The sequence below is a fragment of the Nematocida major genome, assembly GCF_021653875.1.
Source record: "Nematocida major strain JUm2507 chromosome Unknown 2406, whole genome shotgun sequence".
NCBI classification, from domain to species: Eukaryota; Fungi; Microsporidia; genus Nematocida; species Nematocida major.
Genome location: NW_025952948.1, coordinates 109,228 through 122,125, shown reverse-complemented (window position 1 = coordinate 122,125; position 12,898 = coordinate 109,228). Strand labels below are relative to the sequence as shown.

The window sequence follows — 12,898 nt, the reverse complement described above, 5'->3', positions numbered from 1 at the left end:
GTTTTCGTCTGCGATTAGTCGAAGGTGTTTGTCTGCTTTAAATAAAAAGTGTACAGCGTAAACTTTACTAGCTGCTCGCAATACAATTTTCGTACACTTTGTTTATAAAACCAAGGCTAAACACGCCCTGCAAAATCCGCACGGGGGAAGCACTTGGGACTGGGCGGGCCCAAAGAGGTGCAGTTAAGTGCATGCGCATGTGTAAATGCAAAGATATTTATTTTTTGGAGTCCAGCCAGCTGGAAAGCGACTGCCCTGCCAGCATGCCGGTGTAGGCAGCTGTTATGGCCTGTCGGTATTTGTGGTCCTGCACGTCCCCAGCAGCGAAAAGCCCTTCAACCGCGGTTTGCATGCTTTCTTTGTTTGCTCCAATGTATCCGCCATCTAGCAGGATGGGCTTCCCTGTCTCTTGCTGCAAAGACTCGAGGAAGCTTGTAGAGGGGTCGTGCCCGATTGCAAAGAACAGCCCTTCTGCGGTTATTTTCGCGATTTCGCCGGTTCGCACGTCCTTTACCATAACATTCTCCAGGGTTTTTCCCCCAACAGCCTCCACAAGCACGCTCCACGGAAGTATCTCCACGTTCTCCAAGCCCCTGATCTTGCTTAGAAGATCCGGACGTGCCCGGAATGTTTCCGACCTGTGCACCAAAACAACCTTCTTCGCTATCAGGGAGAGATACTGCACCTCCTCCATTGCAGTGTCCCCACCGCCAATAACCACAACCACCTTGTCTGTGAAAAGCCATCCGTCGCAGGTGGCGCACGCGCTGATTCCTTTCTGCCAGAAGTCGCTCACGCCAAGGGTGTCCAGCTTCCTGGCCACAGACCCGGTGGCCACAATGACGCCTTTGCTTCTGATAACTCCCTCGGACGTGCTTAGCAAAAAGCAGTCATTTTCCTTTGACACCGACTTGACCCACAGCTCTTCCACTCTGGCATGTTTTTCCGCATGCGCCTTAAAGACCTCTACCAATTGAGGGCCCTCAATTCCCTCGGGAAACCCTGGGTAGTTGTCCACCCCCGTAGTGGTCATTAGCTGCCCTCCTGGATGCTGCGAGGATGAAGAATAGTCTCCAGCCAGTATCAAGGGCCTGTGCCTAGACGTATAAATAGCTGCTGAAAAGGCCGCAGGCCCACTGCCTATAATGACAACAGACTCAATGTTCACACTAATAGCCATGCTGGGCCGAAAAAAAAGAAAAAGAAGAAATGCAGCATAGGCTCCTACCTGCAAAGCGTTCATTCCAAAAAAAAGTTCGAGCAATAAGGACCAACAAATATTTCTAAAAACGCGCAAATTATGCAATATGATGAGTATACATGCGAAGGGTGTGGAATGAACGGAGTGGACCAGGGCATCAGAAAGGCGTTCAACGTAAACTACTGCAGGCTCTGCAAGAGCAAGCTGTCTCTAATCACCCAGACAACTGCGGTGAAGGACTACTTGCTCAGCAGAGACGACTTGAGGGGCCTGGCGAAGATGGAAATGGTCAACCCCAGAGACGCAGGATGGAAGCCCATGATGCTGTACAGAAAGGCCGACGTGGAGAGAGTGTCGCAGCAGAAGTACGCAGACGTGGAGCAGGAAAAGGAAGCACGGAAAGAGAAGCAGAAGGAGAGAAGAAGCAAAGCAATAAAAAAAAAGCTGCTGCTTCTTCGAAGGACGCTTAAGCCCAAAATGAAGCAAGAGGCCGTGCACGTGCATTCATTTGACGCTGAGGGAAAGTGTGCCTGTGGATTGGCGGTTGAGGTTGAGGAGATATAAGTGCATAAAGCCCAATCAGACAGCGCAAACATTGATAAATAAACACACACACACGAAATAAAAAGAGTATTCAATAAATCGAGCCAATTCAAATAAAAAAGAGAAAATCATGAGAACATTTAAAGAAAACAAAAAGGTGGTAGAGGCTGTTTGCACGCTTATATTGATTTGCATTTTGGTGGGGCTGGCCATATACTACAACGACAACGGCCTGCGGTGGTATTCTGGCACCGATCCGGAGAACAGAAGAGTTTTCAAGATTGTGCAAGGGAACAGAGCGTGGACTTTCAACAAAATTATAGAGGAGAAAGGCATCAACGAGGAACAGATATGCAGGTGTCTAAGCGACGGCTCGGTTGTTCACGAAGAGATGGTCCAAAAGATAGTGCATGCATGCCTGGACAAGAAGGCAAACCGATGGTTCTACTTGGAGGACAAAATAAAGCAAGTGAAGGACAAGCAGAGACTGAACATGCTTCTGGAGGAAAAGCAAGGGCGCGAGTTTATGGATGTTTTGAATGTGTTGCTTTATAATAAGATGTCGAAGGTAGAGGAAATGTTAAAAGAGGCAAAAAAATAAACAGATAAACTTCAAAAAAACACATCTTTTTTCTTTTAGAAACAGATTTTGGCCTAAACCACAAAAACAAACAAATCTACGAGTTTATTAACAAACAGCCCTGTCCTGCGCCCATTTGGTTTAAAGGGAGTACAGGCTTAGCAGCTATCTGTTGTTGGTATGCATGCGGGTGCTGATACTAAAGATGGGCGCCATGCCGAGTTATGCTCTGTAAGGCGCAAAGATTCTGTTTATGCTGGCACAGTGCTCTGCAGTCCGCCCTCCAAGTGCGGCTGTGTGGCCTGGGCCCATGCTCCGGTCAGAAAAAGCGCCCAGAAATTGCATTCACTCATAGAGCATGCCGCTGGAACAAAATACTGCATGCAGCTCTTGCACTTCCTGGGGCTGTCTGTCAGGAATGCTGCTCGCTTTTCATAAAGATCACCCCAAACACGTTTGTGCTGTTTGGCGAAGAAGGGTCTTGGATGGTCGCGCTTCCGTCAGGCGCAATTTGCACAAGAGAGTCTCCCTGGTCGGCAACGCTCTCAGTGTAGTCTACAGGGGGAAGAAAGTCCACCTCCAGGTCAACATCTACAATGCTTATGCCCTCTCCTTTAGGATTTATTTCAGCCACCGTGAATAAAATGTTTTTGAACTCGCTTTCCATGTACAGAGAAATTGTGTCGCCTTGGCTGAGGACCTGGTAGTTCCTTAGAGAGTTTTCAAGCGCTGCCTTCGGGTTTTCAATGTCCAGGAAGTCTCGGCTCTGCGGAAGCAGCTTTATAAAGTTCCCCTTTGGCAGAGACACGCTTCTCACCCGCACTGAAGACCCGTCAAGCGCCAGCTGGTCGTAGAGCCAGTTGGGCATTTGCACTCTGTCAGACGGCTCTATAAACTCGTGCACGCCCACGTGCGTGTATACCGTGTCCTTGTGCGCAGATATTCTAAATATGTAAGGAGTCTCGACCTTTTTTATGTCCAAGTCGATTAAACACATCTGTGGCAGGAATACTTTTCCCGTGTGGTGGCAGTCGACCTTTTCGGGAGAATGCCTTTCTGGAAACAGGATCCACTCGAGGTCTTTTTCTGCAGAGGCGCCTCTGTTAAACATGAAATAAATAAGCAATAATTTTCGAATTTATTTTCTCAGCATGAAGGTGTATGACATTGTAATAGTAGGCAAGAACATTTCGGCTATGACTGCAGCCATATACGCAGGAATGTCGAAAACCAAGACTTTGTACATCAACTGCCCGAACGAAAAGATCGAAGTCACCGGCGTAAACAACTACCTGGGATACGAGGCAGGAACATACGATGCGTTCCATGAAAACACGTACAAGCAGCTAATGAAGTTTCAGGTCGAGAAAATAGAGAGCAACGTCAAGAAAATAGTCATTGAGGAAAACACGGCAAGAATATGCATCGAAGGAGAGCCTGATGTTGTAGCGAATGCGCTAATACTATCAACAGAAGATGTATACAACAAGATAGAAAACAAAAAAGACAGCAGCTTCATATTTAAGTGTGGAAAGCTGCTGAACAATTGCACAGAAATGATTTCCCTGGCAGGAACAGGCAGCATGGCGGCAATAGATGCCCGGCAGTTTATAGCCGAGAAAAAGTAAAAGAAGCAGAGCAGGAAGGGCGCTCTTGCACGAGCACATATCAAACATAAACTGTGTGTATGATTTGCGTGAAATGCAGTGGAGATGTCTGCACGGCTGTGGGCTGCTCGAGCAGGAGGAGGGGCTCGGATTTCCAGAAGCCAGCAACTTTGCTAGTTGAAAGCTCGAAAAGCACGCTACAGACATTTTGCTTTTGGTGCCCTCGCACAGAAAAAGGCCAAAAGAAAACAATTCGCTTATACGAGCCACGGAGCCAGCTGCACCAATTGCCCGAATTACATAGGAGAGTTATGGCTCGGCTGGCCTGCAGAAAAATAAACATCGGAAAATAAGCAGCCCAAACATCTCTGCTGGAGCTGCGCGTGTCTGGAAAGCAGGCAACCAGAAAAACAGCGAAGTTTCACATTTATTTACGTATGTATGACGGGGAGATTGGCGCATGATAGCACCCGGGGTGGCGCAAAGAGCCTAGCCTGCAGCCTTGTTGAACTCTGCAATAAGGCCTTTATGATGCTTTTTTGATATCTTTGTGAGAACCTGATGAAATGCAAACAGCCCGTTTGATATTGTGTTGAAGTTCAGCACAAACAGCTCAGGCACGGAGGGGTCCAGCAGGAACAGCTTCAAAAAGATCTTTGCCTTGTCAAATATGGAGTACTGTATGTCCATGTGCAGCTTCATGAGTATGGCGCTTTTCAGTGGAATTTCCAAAGCACTCATGAAGCACAGTATTTGCTCTGCCTGTGCCCTGTCAAACTTTATTTCCGCCAGCGTCAGAAATATGCACTCTCCAAATATGTCCAGCCACTCCTTCACCAAGTACTCGTATGGTGTAAAAGACACCGCAGAGATTGCATCGATTTCTTTGATGAGGTCGCCCAGAAAAGCCCCAGAGAATTTGTCCAGCTTTTGCGCCTTCAGCACCTTTCTGTTTAAAAACGCAAGCTTGCCCTGTATATTCACCATGTACGACGCATACACCCGGTGCAGCAAGTCGTCAAGCGCGTCCGTGGTCTCTGGAGAGGCCTTGCTCGCAACGTTGAACGTTTTCTGCAGCTTCTGCAGCATTTCTCGGGTGACCTGCTCGATGTAATACACCGTTTCAATGCCGGACATGAAGTTTTTGTGTGCCTCAGAAAATGGCGACCTTCTTATGATCTTGGCAACTGCTTTGTCCACGATAGACAAAAAAGAGTATCCGACGCTAGGAAACTTGAAGTACTCGATTTTCGTGAGTGTTGTGCTCAGGAGCGTGTATATAGAGTATGTGCTGCTGTGCACGCTTTTATCAACAAACAGCATGTTTCTGGTGGCTAGGGGCTTTATTTCGCTTTCGATGTATATGTGTATGTATGGAATAAAGGGGAGCGTGAGGCTGTTTGGCTCGAACTCCTCTGTGCATATGGGGCTTTCTGTTGATATGTCGTCCAGCAGCCGCAGGTGGCTGGGCGAAGACTCTGAAAGCTTCAGCACAGAGACGTCTCGCGGCGAGCCGCCTCTTCTGTTGGTGTAGCTGGTCAGGTAGGTGGTTTCAAACTCCATACATGCCGAAAGCGCCTCCAGGTACTCTGTGCACGAAAACTCCGCGCGGTCAACAACCCGGATCAGCTTGTTCTTCACAATGATGGTCAAGTCGCACAGAATCACTTTGGAAATGTTCCACCAAATGGGCAGGTGCGCGGTTTTCATCCCCACGCGGTCTTTTATGGAAAGAAGAAGCTCGAGTATTTTTGGAATTTCGGAAAGCTTTTCCAGCCTCTGCAGGTCCTTCATGTGCTCTGTCTGCACGTTGTTGGACATCCATGTGACAATGGACCTCTGCACGTCAGACACGTACTTTTCTGATAGAATCGTGGAGAGCATCACAGCGCTTTTGTCCAGGCTCTTTTCGTTGGATATGCTATACTTTATGTCACTGATCAGAATGTTCTTCAGCAGCAGAATGTTTTCGTGGATCATCTCGTGCCGCTGCCTGTACTTGTCCTCTATTTTGTACTTGCTTGGGCTTTTAATTATCTCCTCCAGCGTTTTGAGCGTCCTAATAAGCCCCTTGTAGTCCTTGTACCTGATCTGGTCTCGGAAATTACTTAGCGCCTTCTTGTGCTCCTTGGAAAGGCTCACCAGAGCATCTGCACATTCAGGCGCACTGTTTATATAAATCTCTGCTTTATCTGTTTTTATGTCTGTACACATTCTCTGCTGCTTCTTTTTTTTCCAATCCCCGCATAAATATACTTTGTGAAACAGTGTCGGAGTCGATACTTCCTGATAAGCGCCTTCATGTTGGTGAGCACGACCAGGGCAGAAGGGAGCATTAGAGAGCACAGAAGCCCCAAATTGCACTCGTTGGAGTGCCGCAGGAATACTCGCCTAGGCCGGTTTATGGCTTTCTTTAGCCTTCCATGCAGGCGAAGAATTTCCGCCCTTTTTGCCGCAGGGTTTTCAAGCACACCTCTTACCCGGGCGAACCCAACGATGTCGCTGTATACCACCAGGTCCCTCAGCTTTCGCGTTGCGCCTGTTTCCACAGGCACGCCTTTTGCGAAGGCCTCGCTCAAATACGAGTTGTAAATGTCCTTTATCTCGTCCATCACCACCCCCTGCGCTTTTGCGCGGTGCATAGGCATCAGAAAATGTCTAAAGAAAGACAAAAACAAGAGAACTATGTAGGCAAGGTGCAAACTAAGAACTAATTTCATTTTTCTACTTTTATTTTCTTATTTTTATTCCCTTGTACTTTGTACGTGAGGAAGACAGCGTCTGTGTTTTATGCATTAAGACTGACTATTCCCTCATACATAAATAGTGCAGGGTAAGAGCAGCTCAAATCATTTTGCAGCTGTGTCAGAACCTGCACACATTTTTCTATAATTTCTTCGGCCCGGTCCTGGGCGCATTTTGCGAAACTTCTTTATACTGTGCGACCTGGAGTATGAAATATGAGGCCAGCAAGAAATATGCTATGCGCTCACACGCGGGCTCGTGCAGGTGCTTTTCCACAAAAAGACAGAGCGCCCTTAATGCTGCCGGCAGTGGCTGGAAGGAGAAAAGGTCCGTTGTGCGCCGTTCTTTGGCTCTGTTCTGTGTTTTCTATCCTTTTTAGATTTATTAGTTTCTGCATGCAATAATCCTTTTTTAGAAAATAAGAAAAGCAGTCAAAGCTGGAAGCAAGAAAAAATCAGGCACGATGCTTTATCCGGCAGAGATTTCTGGCTGCGCACAGCCTCCATGATGCATGCATGCGCGCTGTTTGCGTGGCATCCCCGCCTTAAAAAGTGATAGAGCCAAAAAAAGGCCAGAAGTCCCGCGCTTCCTCCTATACCCTAGTAAAAAAGGTTCTGCTGGCAGAAAAATAACGGCTTTTAACAGGTTTTCAATGTAAAAAAGTTAAATATGAAAAAATTTATAGGGCTAGAAATATGAAGGTTCTAAAGGTTTCATCAGAGTACCGATCAATAACCGAAATTTCTCTATACACACTTGGGATGCTTTTTATATTCCTTCCGCTCATACAAAACATTATAGCAGATAGGTCCCAACAAAAGGAGCTTTTGCTTTGCACAGGCTCCTGCGGAAGATCAGAGAGCAGTGCAACTTATGTAAGCAACAACAGAAGTTCGCATGCAGGCAGGATAGAGTCAAGGGTGCAGGAAAGAATGGCATCCAGCAGCGCGCGCCCGCTCCAGACCTTCACAGAACTCGTACAGTTAGAGGACCAGGCATGTGAGGGATCGCACGCTCCTAGAAGCTCCAGGTCGTGGTTTAGCGGTATAGCAGCTTCTATAAGCTCAATTTCGGGTCTGCAGGTTTTGATCATGCTACTTGGATGTCTCCTCCTTTTCATACCGCATGTGATAAGGTACACAGCCCCCGAGAGCTTCAGCCTCTCTTCCACGGACTCTCCTTTCGTAGAGAGCACCGTCGTTGAGCTTGAAAAAGTTCTTAAAAGAAACCGAAGAACCGCGACCAAAGCCGAAATAGACGCAGCCACTCTCGCTATTAACAATGCCAAGAGCTGCATAAAGGAGACAGACTGGGACATATACCGGGACGAGCACGACCGCAAACATGCTGATGCTGGCATTGCTGTAGACATTGTCCCAGCCCTTCCATTTTGCGAAGAATAAGCCCGACTACAGATGACAAATCATCCATAGGCAAAGGAAATTAAACAATGAGAAGCAAGAATAAAATTTTCAATGGTTTACCAAAGGCTTTCGCTTAACGAGCTAATGAAGCCCAAATACGCCTGTGGCTCTGCAGGCCTGTTTTTCATTTTCCTGGGGCTTCTGCTGTTTGACACGCACTTGATGCGCGCAGGCAATGTAGTGGTGTTTATGGGGGTTCTTATGGCCATTAAGTCCCTAGACCATATAAAGTGCATTTTGCTGTTCTTCCTGGGGTTTATTGTCTCGTTCAAGCTTATAACACTTGGCCTGCTTATAGAGATGGTTGCGCTTGTTATGTGGGGAATGGCTAAGATATCCACGATGGCCACGCTCCCTGCAAAAATGCTGAAACGCTTTTTTGTGAAATAGCACAGGCGCAGTCTATGCCCGGGCCTTCTTGCATGCCACTGCAGCGCAATGAAGTGCGACCTGCAAAGTGCATATCGGAAGTAGCCCAAAATCTTAGCACACGCAGCTATAAATGAAAAATATTTTAAATTCTTGCCATGACTAACCAATCCAAAGGAAGCTCAAACGCGAAGCCAGTAAAAAGAAAGAGCGACGAGACAAGCGACAGCGCAACAGAAGACTATGTGAGCGATCCAACTACAGGTGTAGAAGACGAAGATCTTTCTGATCCTTCCGATGATGTTACCCCTTCTTCAACTCTTACAGATGATGGAACTCTTGAGGACGACAACTCTACCACACTAGACGGAGACAACTCAAGTTTTGAAGATATAGATGAAGCCTCAGACTCTGGAAACTACAGCAGTGATGAAAGCGATGAAGAAGATTTCGCGTCAAACAGCCAAGAGAACAACAGCGACAGCACTGCATAAGCATAAATAAAGTTATATGGTTGGCTCAAGTTTTTATTTTTTTTATGCAGCAGAAAGTACTTAGCTCTCTCAACAGTCTTCAAGGAATAGACAACCTTAAGAGAAAAGAGGCAGAAAAGTATATTATTGAGGAATCCAACCGAAACTTTTCTAGCCTCATTGGGGAACTTTTAAACATTCTGACAGACCCTTCTGTGGGCACGATAAGCAATACAGTGACGGCTGGAGTTGTGCTGAGAACGCTTTTTTCATGGGAGTCCGAGGAGAAGCGAGAAGAAGTGGGCAGAAGGTGGTCTGTTCTCACGGAGGAGGAAAAGGTCTTTTTAAAGAAGAAGATGATACACGGGCTAGATCTGTGCACAGGGCACGTTGGGGAAGTTCTTGGGCAGTGTCTTGGGGCTGTGGCTAGGTTTGAGGTTGTCAGCAAAAGATGGCCGAGCGTGTTTTCAGACTTGGCAGAGGTGTTTATGGGGTCCAAGACAAACACCGCCAAGATAAACGTGATGGAAACTATTGGGGTTCTGTGCATGGACACTTCGGGCATGGACGCGAACATGATAGTGCACTCCTCGGGGCACATTCTGACAGTTCTCGTAGACGGGGCAAGGTCGCAGGATGCGGAGATGCAGAAAAGTGCGCTCAAGAACCTGGACAGGTGCCTGGAGTTTATTTCATACAACGTCCAGATCGAGAACGAGTGCATGATTGTGATGGAGACCCTTTTTAACGCGTGCGCATCAGAAAACGAAGCCGTTGCGTGCCTGGCCATGCAGTGCTACACAGGGACTCTGTTTATGTACTATAGCCACGTGGTGAAATATGTTGGGCTTGCTTTTGGAAACATTGCCCTGGAGTTCATGCACTCGGAAAGCGAAAAGAAGGTGCTGGCCGCAATAGAGATGTGGCACGCCATAACACAGCAGGAAATGGAAGGAGAGGGCGAGATCATTGGAAAGATGTTCCCCGCGCTGGCGGGGCAGTGTCTGATTCTCTGCATGAACAAAGACCTGGAGCAGTTTGACGAGTGGGTGCCGCACAAGGCGGCTGCGTGGCTGCTTGAGTCCATCGCGCAGTGCGTCCCCGAGAAAGTCAGCGGAAAGATCGTGAGCAAGCTGTTCAACAGCCCGGTCAGCATGGCCACAGCGTTGGAGAGCTTTTTTGGGTGCAACGACATGGTTAAGCTCGAGGCTGCGATGATCGCGTTGGGATCGGTCCTTAATGAAGCCACTGTCAACTCGCTGAGCACGCTTATAAAGAGAGAGGTGGTTCTGATAGACCAGCTGCTTGGTGCAAACAACCAGGTGGTGCAGGACTCCGCGATGTGGGTGCTTGAGAAAATATTCAAATTCGCATACCCGGCGGTGGAGCAGAGCCAGCTCGAAAACGACATAATAAGAAAGATCATGAAGTTCCTGTCTTTGCGCACGGAGGCTTCAGTGACAGCAGCGTGGACACTCGCGGGAATAGCGAGCACAGCCCGGACGTCCAGAGTCGAGTCGACCAGAGAGCATACAGTGTGCGCACACTTTACTCTGATCCTGGAGACGCTTACGAGCACGTTCAATACTCTGCAGGAAAACGAGTACACGCTGAAGGTGGCCTTGTCCATGGCAATCAGCGAGGTGGTCAGGGCGGCGCCGCAGAGGAACTACGGGGGCGTGTTTTCTCTCCTGTCGGAGATCATCAGCAGAACAAGGTCGGAGCTGGCAAACTCAACAGCAAACGAGGAAACGCTTTCGTGTTACATGAATATGATCCAGTCCTGTATATACACGTGCCTGCCCGACCAGATACTGCAGGCTTCCTCCGATATTGTTCAGGTCTGCATATTCATCATACACAGAGGGCATTTGATATCTCTGTACACAGAGGCGTACCTTACGCTGGGGGCGCTTGCAGACAAGCTTGGAATTGACTTTGGAATGTTTGCAGAGGATGCGGTGTGCCTTATAGTCAGAGACTTGACGACGTTCTGCGCGAAGGAGGAGGCAGAAGAGGGGGCTGCAATATTTGCAACCAGCCTTATCGTGTGTATAGGCTCAATTGCAGCAGCGATTCAGCTGGGATTCACAGCGTACATAGACACGGTCATGCCGCTGCTTGTGCAGGCGGTTCGGTCTCCAAGCCTGCCGAGAGAGGCAAAGGCCACAGCTGTGTCGACATTTGCAGATATATCGCTGGCGGTTGGTATGGTTTTCGACAGGTACATGAAGCCGATAATGGCGATTTCCAGCAGCATCATCAAACTGAAGGACGAAGGAGGCGATAGCGGGTTTATTCTTACCCTTCGGGAGTCGCTGCTTGTTTTGCTCTCGTGCATTGTGCAGTCTTCGGACGGAAAGAGTGAGCAGGTGGCGCAGGAGATGGGAAATATTATGGAGATTGTAAAAACCATTGCCACAGAAACAAATGACTCAGCATGCGTGATCAAGTCTCTGTATCTGATATCTGATGCGTGGCTTCTCTACGGAACAGGAGAAAATCCGGAGGTTATGGCCGTTCTGGAGAGCTCCTGGATCTTCCAGTTTATTGGAGCAAAAGTGCACTCGGAAGTGCGGGAGGTGCGCGATGCGGCAACTGCCACACGGCTCCAAATAAGCTATGTTGACAAAAATTAGACCAATTAAATAAATATATCTTACACGATTCAGTGCATGCACCAGAAAAAAGGAAAAATGCGGCCTGCGCAGGCAGCGCCGTGCAAGAGCAGATAATAAAGTGTGCAATTTATTTTAAAAGTATTCAGTTCTGCGGCCTCTCAGTGTATTTTTTCAGCACGGAGATAGGCAGGGCGTATGCCTCGGGGTCTATTTTTTCGAGGTACTCCTTCTTGAAGGGCAGCACAACGCCTTCCACCACCTTTTCCCCCAAGTTGCACATGCAATATATTGCGCCATAGTGCGACTCGGGCGTCTTGTTAGAGTCCGCCCACGTCTTCAGCAGCGTATTAAGAACCCGCGGCGCCAGCGTGGTGTAGGACAGAGAGTAGACGTCGTAAATGTGCTTTATCGTGGCAGAGGCCCTTCTCCGGGCAACCAGCCGGGGGGAGTCCTCCCCGCAGGCGTCCTTTTCCTTTCCGTCCATCCCTATGCTTTTTCCAACAACGCAAGTAAGCAAGGAGGGCAGCATCTGGTGCATGTATGGTTCTATAAATATCAGCTTGTTCATAATAAGGCTCTCATACACCGTTATGATGCTCACTAGGTACTCCCCATTTCGGAGGTTTTTGAGGATCTCCTCGTTGAAGAAGTGCACGAAGTAGGGAATCAGCTGCTGTATTCCGCTCTCGTTCTTGAGGCACTCTGCAGCCACAGAAACTGTTTCTTTCTCTTTTATAAAACTCACTATCTTTTCATAGTACAGCTGCAGCTCCTTTGACAGAAGATGCTTCATGTGGTTTCGTATTTCGATGTCTTCCTTCATGGCAGCCAAAGTGTCTTCTTTTTTTGTCTCCGGCATCTTTTCCATGGGAAGCGGGTTTTGCGGTATCTGCGGCTGGACGCCCTCTATCGCCAGCCAGTGCTTGGATATGACGGGCTTGTTTGGTATCTTGGGCAGAGGAGAGTTCAGTATCCCCTCCAGGTCCAGATCTTCGTCCGGCACGTAGTAAAGATTTGACCCGGGAATTGTCTTAAACATGAGCGAGTTGCTGGTGTTGTATCCCAGCAGCGGATTCACCTCTTTGGAGAGAAGCGCATAGTTTACATCTTCAATGGACAGCTTAGATCTTTTTGAAGCCAGCATAAATTTGGCGGCCTCCTGTGCGAGCTCCTTCAGGCGGTATTCCAGATCTTGTGCAAGAATCTTCAAGTCTTCATCTTCTATTTCTGGAATGCCCTTTGACTGCGCGTACGCCTTAAGTGTGTCAATTGAGAAGAGCATTGCGAAATAAAAAAACAAAAAGAAGAAAAACCCGAGCAAGCTCCAGAGCCGAG

General features: G+C 48.0%; 12 protein-coding genes across 12 annotated transcripts; 7 read left to right on the top strand and 5 right to left on the bottom strand.

Moving 5' to 3' along the window:
* Nucleotides 1-217: 217 nt before the first annotated feature.
* Nucleotides 218-1,180, bottom strand: NEMAJ01_1518 (thioredoxin reductase (NADPH); the record flags this gene model as incomplete). The annotated part of the gene is made up of 1 exon (XM_047915356.1): nt 218-1,180. One exon carries the CDS (start codon nt 1,178-1,180, stop codon nt 218-220), a length of 963 nt encoding a protein of 320 aa, XP_047771313.1.
* Nucleotides 1,181-1,300: 120 nt separating this feature from the next.
* On the top strand, nt 1,301-1,765 carry NEMAJ01_1517 (DNA-repair protein complementing XP-A cells; the record flags this gene model as incomplete). Its single annotated transcript, XM_047915355.1, has 1 exon — nt 1,301-1,765. One exon carries the CDS (start codon nt 1,301-1,303, stop codon nt 1,763-1,765), a length of 465 nt encoding a protein of 154 aa, XP_047771312.1.
* A 109-nt stretch (nt 1,766-1,874) lies between these two features.
* On the top strand, nt 1,875-2,345 carry NEMAJ01_1516 (uncharacterized protein; the record flags this gene model as incomplete). Its single annotated transcript, XM_047915354.1, has 1 exon — nt 1,875-2,345. The coding sequence occupies one exon, from the start codon at nt 1,875-1,877 to the stop codon at nt 2,343-2,345; it is 471 nt and encodes a 156-aa protein (XP_047771311.1).
* A 391-nt stretch (nt 2,346-2,736) lies between these two features.
* Nucleotides 2,737-3,435, bottom strand: NEMAJ01_1515 (ubiquitin fusion degradation protein 1; the record flags this gene model as incomplete). The annotated part of the gene is made up of 1 exon (XM_047915353.1): nt 2,737-3,435. One exon carries the CDS (start codon nt 3,433-3,435, stop codon nt 2,737-2,739), a length of 699 nt encoding a protein of 232 aa, XP_047771310.1.
* Nucleotides 3,436-3,475: 40 nt separating this feature from the next.
* Nucleotides 3,476-3,952, top strand: NEMAJ01_1514 (uncharacterized protein; the record flags this gene model as incomplete). The annotated part of the gene is made up of 1 exon (XM_047915352.1): nt 3,476-3,952. One exon carries the CDS (start codon nt 3,476-3,478, stop codon nt 3,950-3,952), a length of 477 nt encoding a protein of 158 aa, XP_047771309.1.
* A 468-nt stretch (nt 3,953-4,420) lies between these two features.
* Nucleotides 4,421-6,145, bottom strand: NEMAJ01_1513 (uncharacterized protein; the record flags this gene model as incomplete). The annotated part of the gene is made up of 1 exon (XM_047915351.1): nt 4,421-6,145. The coding sequence occupies one exon, from the start codon at nt 6,143-6,145 to the stop codon at nt 4,421-4,423; it is 1,725 nt and encodes a 574-aa protein (XP_047771308.1).
* On the bottom strand, nt 6,130-6,579 carry NEMAJ01_1512 (uncharacterized protein; the record flags this gene model as incomplete). Its single annotated transcript, XM_047915350.1, has 1 exon — nt 6,130-6,579. One exon carries the CDS (start codon nt 6,577-6,579, stop codon nt 6,130-6,132), a length of 450 nt encoding a protein of 149 aa, XP_047771307.1.
* Nucleotides 6,580-7,371: 792 nt separating this feature from the next.
* On the top strand, nt 7,372-8,079 carry NEMAJ01_1511 (uncharacterized protein; the record flags this gene model as incomplete). Its single annotated transcript, XM_047915349.1, has 1 exon — nt 7,372-8,079. The coding sequence occupies one exon, from the start codon at nt 7,372-7,374 to the stop codon at nt 8,077-8,079; it is 708 nt and encodes a 235-aa protein (XP_047771306.1).
* Nucleotides 8,080-8,151: 72 nt separating this feature from the next.
* Nucleotides 8,152-8,490, top strand: NEMAJ01_1510 (uncharacterized protein; the record flags this gene model as incomplete). Its single annotated transcript, XM_047915348.1, has 1 exon — nt 8,152-8,490. The coding sequence occupies one exon, from the start codon at nt 8,152-8,154 to the stop codon at nt 8,488-8,490; it is 339 nt and encodes a 112-aa protein (XP_047771305.1).
* Nucleotides 8,491-8,627: 137 nt separating this feature from the next.
* NEMAJ01_1509 (uncharacterized protein) lies at nt 8,628-8,963 on the top strand (the record flags this gene model as incomplete). The annotated part of the gene is made up of 1 exon (XM_047915347.1): nt 8,628-8,963. The coding sequence occupies one exon, from the start codon at nt 8,628-8,630 to the stop codon at nt 8,961-8,963; it is 336 nt and encodes a 111-aa protein (XP_047771304.1).
* A 44-nt stretch (nt 8,964-9,007) lies between these two features.
* NEMAJ01_1508 (importin subunit beta-1) lies at nt 9,008-11,581 on the top strand (the record flags this gene model as incomplete). The annotated part of the gene is made up of 1 exon (XM_047915346.1): nt 9,008-11,581. The coding sequence occupies one exon, from the start codon at nt 9,008-9,010 to the stop codon at nt 11,579-11,581; it is 2,574 nt and encodes an 857-aa protein (XP_047771303.1).
* A 124-nt stretch (nt 11,582-11,705) lies between these two features.
* Nucleotides 11,706-12,845, bottom strand: NEMAJ01_1507 (transcription initiation factor TFIID subunit 6; the record flags this gene model as incomplete). The annotated part of the gene is made up of 1 exon (XM_047915345.1): nt 11,706-12,845. The coding sequence occupies one exon, from the start codon at nt 12,843-12,845 to the stop codon at nt 11,706-11,708; it is 1,140 nt and encodes a 379-aa protein (XP_047771302.1).
* Between the last annotated feature and the right edge of the window lie 53 nt (nt 12,846-12,898).